This window comes from Bombus pyrosoma, linkage group LG10 (assembly GCF_014825855.1).
Source record: "Bombus pyrosoma isolate SC7728 linkage group LG10, ASM1482585v1, whole genome shotgun sequence".
In the NCBI taxonomy this organism is placed as follows: domain Eukaryota; kingdom Metazoa; phylum Arthropoda; class Insecta; order Hymenoptera; family Apidae; genus Bombus; species Bombus pyrosoma.
Window position 1 is genome coordinate 16,980,240 of NC_057779.1, and position 2,138 is coordinate 16,982,377.

Here is a 2,138-nt window from a genome sequence, read left to right on the forward strand (position 1 = left end):
GTGTGCATATATTTCAAATGGTACATGTCAACAATTACACGCCACATCAAATCGCACGCGTCCTAATTTTCTTGTAGCTAAATAATATTATATTTCTTAACATATTTTGTAAAATACACGTTTTAATATAAGCAATTCTTCCGAGTTACGTTCATTTTGTGCTTCAAACCATGTTAGCTGAACCTTGGAAACTTCGCACAAGAAGGGCCAGCACCATCGTCGACACTGTCTATGTCCGCTTCATCCAAAGATTCGTTTTCAAAATCTCGAATAACTTCGTCGGTACATAACTTTGTGATTATATTACGTATGTTATCAATTATAAACCAGTCGAACACGCTGAGTGGATCGCACCGTTCGCTCCCAGGTAAGCTATGCAGCAATTCAATTGTTTCACCTACGTCATTACATATATTTATTGTGAAGTCTACATCCGATCTGGATTCATATTTCAAAAGGGTGTTCCACGCATTTATCATTATTGCATCGTCGACATACGACCAAGCATCACGTACAATGCGGCAGCAATCCCACGCGTTTAATTCTTCACGGAGGTCTATCACTTCTCTCCCCGTATTGTATTTAGGTAATGGCATTAATGCTTTCACCAATTCTTTTCGGTACTTTCGCTTGAAACATGATATTATTCCACAATTCATTGGCAGTATGAGTTGTGTTACGTCAAGTGGAGTACTCATAACTGTAACGAATTTATCTTTTTTATTCAAATTATTGAGATCGGGAAGTGACCTATCACTACCTAGTAACAACAGAGTTTTCTCCCTGCCCCCGTTCTTCTCTTGTCTTTCTTTTACTGATTTTATGAAACATTCTTCGAACCATAGATTGAAAATGGAATCGTTCATCCAAGCATTGGCGTTTGCTGTGTAGATAGTTGTGGGGGCATTTGTATTCAAATTGTGTAAACTTCGAATATCCACAGTTCTGCCGACTACTAATACCGGCAACTTGTGACATCCGGTAGCATTTGCACAAAAAAGTGTAGCAACGTGATCTTCGCATATTTCTTTGCTTGTTGTCAATTTCTCGTGGGGAAAGATCAAAGCTCCTTTTGGTACTGCTTTCCACAATATTGCTGTGTAACTGGCATTGTAAACGTTGTCTAATGTGTACCCCTCGTTTTGCAGAATTTTCTTAAAATTAACTTTGAAGGTGTCTGTTGCAGGTTTAGTTGGGATTGGAAAATTTCGCCTGACATCTGTCTGACAAATATGGTGACGGTTTCTAAAGCTATGTAACCAACCGTTACTGGCTTTAAAATGATGCTTTCCGTTTAATTTGTCATTAAGTTCCAGAGCTTTTTTCTGCATCTCTACTCCTGTTATTTCTATATTATTCTTCATACATCGTATGCACCACTGGTAAATAGCTCTGTCGAAATTCAGTGAACGTGACAATGGTAAATGTTTTTTGGAAAGGTTGATATCCACTGGGTTGGTTTCGAAATGACTTCTAATCTCAATTCTGTGTGCATATATATAGGTCATGGTGGCTCTTGAAATATTGTATTTTTCTGCTATGATTCTCCTAGTTTGACCTCTTTCTAACATCAGAAGAACTTCGTATTTTTGCTCAATTGTCAACGTTTTCGATCTTTGATCTTCCGCCATTATTGTTTGAAACGTTTCGAATGTAAGTACCGCACAGAAATGATGTGACGAGATATTATTTCGACAGTTATCGTAGTCGACAATTTTGATTGGGGAAAACAAATACTATATGAACTATATACGTATACAGGTATATAAGTATATAGGTATATACGTATGTACGATACACTATAGAGAATTATACAACATTCTGATGATAAACCAGTCGGGTGATGTATGTACGCAATGTATAATCGAGATTATACAGTATATAAAAACAACAAATAATATTCGACTAAGAGTTGATAGAAGCAAGCAGGACGAAAATGAGAATTTATCATCAGATAATTATGACAATAATAGGGACAGATTTAATTGCAAATAGTTTATAAATAAATGGTTTTCTGTAACTAAATTTATACTTCTGCCCATCCTATAAACGTTGATCTTTTTAAAAAGAAAAACAATGCATGGATTCTACGAATATTCCAAACGTTCTTTTCATGGATTTATTTTCCGAACATTTTT

General features: G+C 36.0%; 1 protein-coding gene across 1 annotated transcript; it reads right to left on the reverse strand.

The window, feature by feature from the left end:
- Positions 1 to 173: 173 nt before the first annotated feature.
- On the reverse strand, positions 174 to 1,631 carry LOC122571769 (jerky protein homolog-like). Its single transcript, XM_043735897.1, has one exon. The coding sequence runs from the start codon at positions 1,629 to 1,631 to the stop codon at positions 174 to 176; it is 1,458 nt and encodes a 485-aa protein (XP_043591832.1).
- Between the last annotated feature and the right edge of the window lie 507 nt (positions 1,632 to 2,138).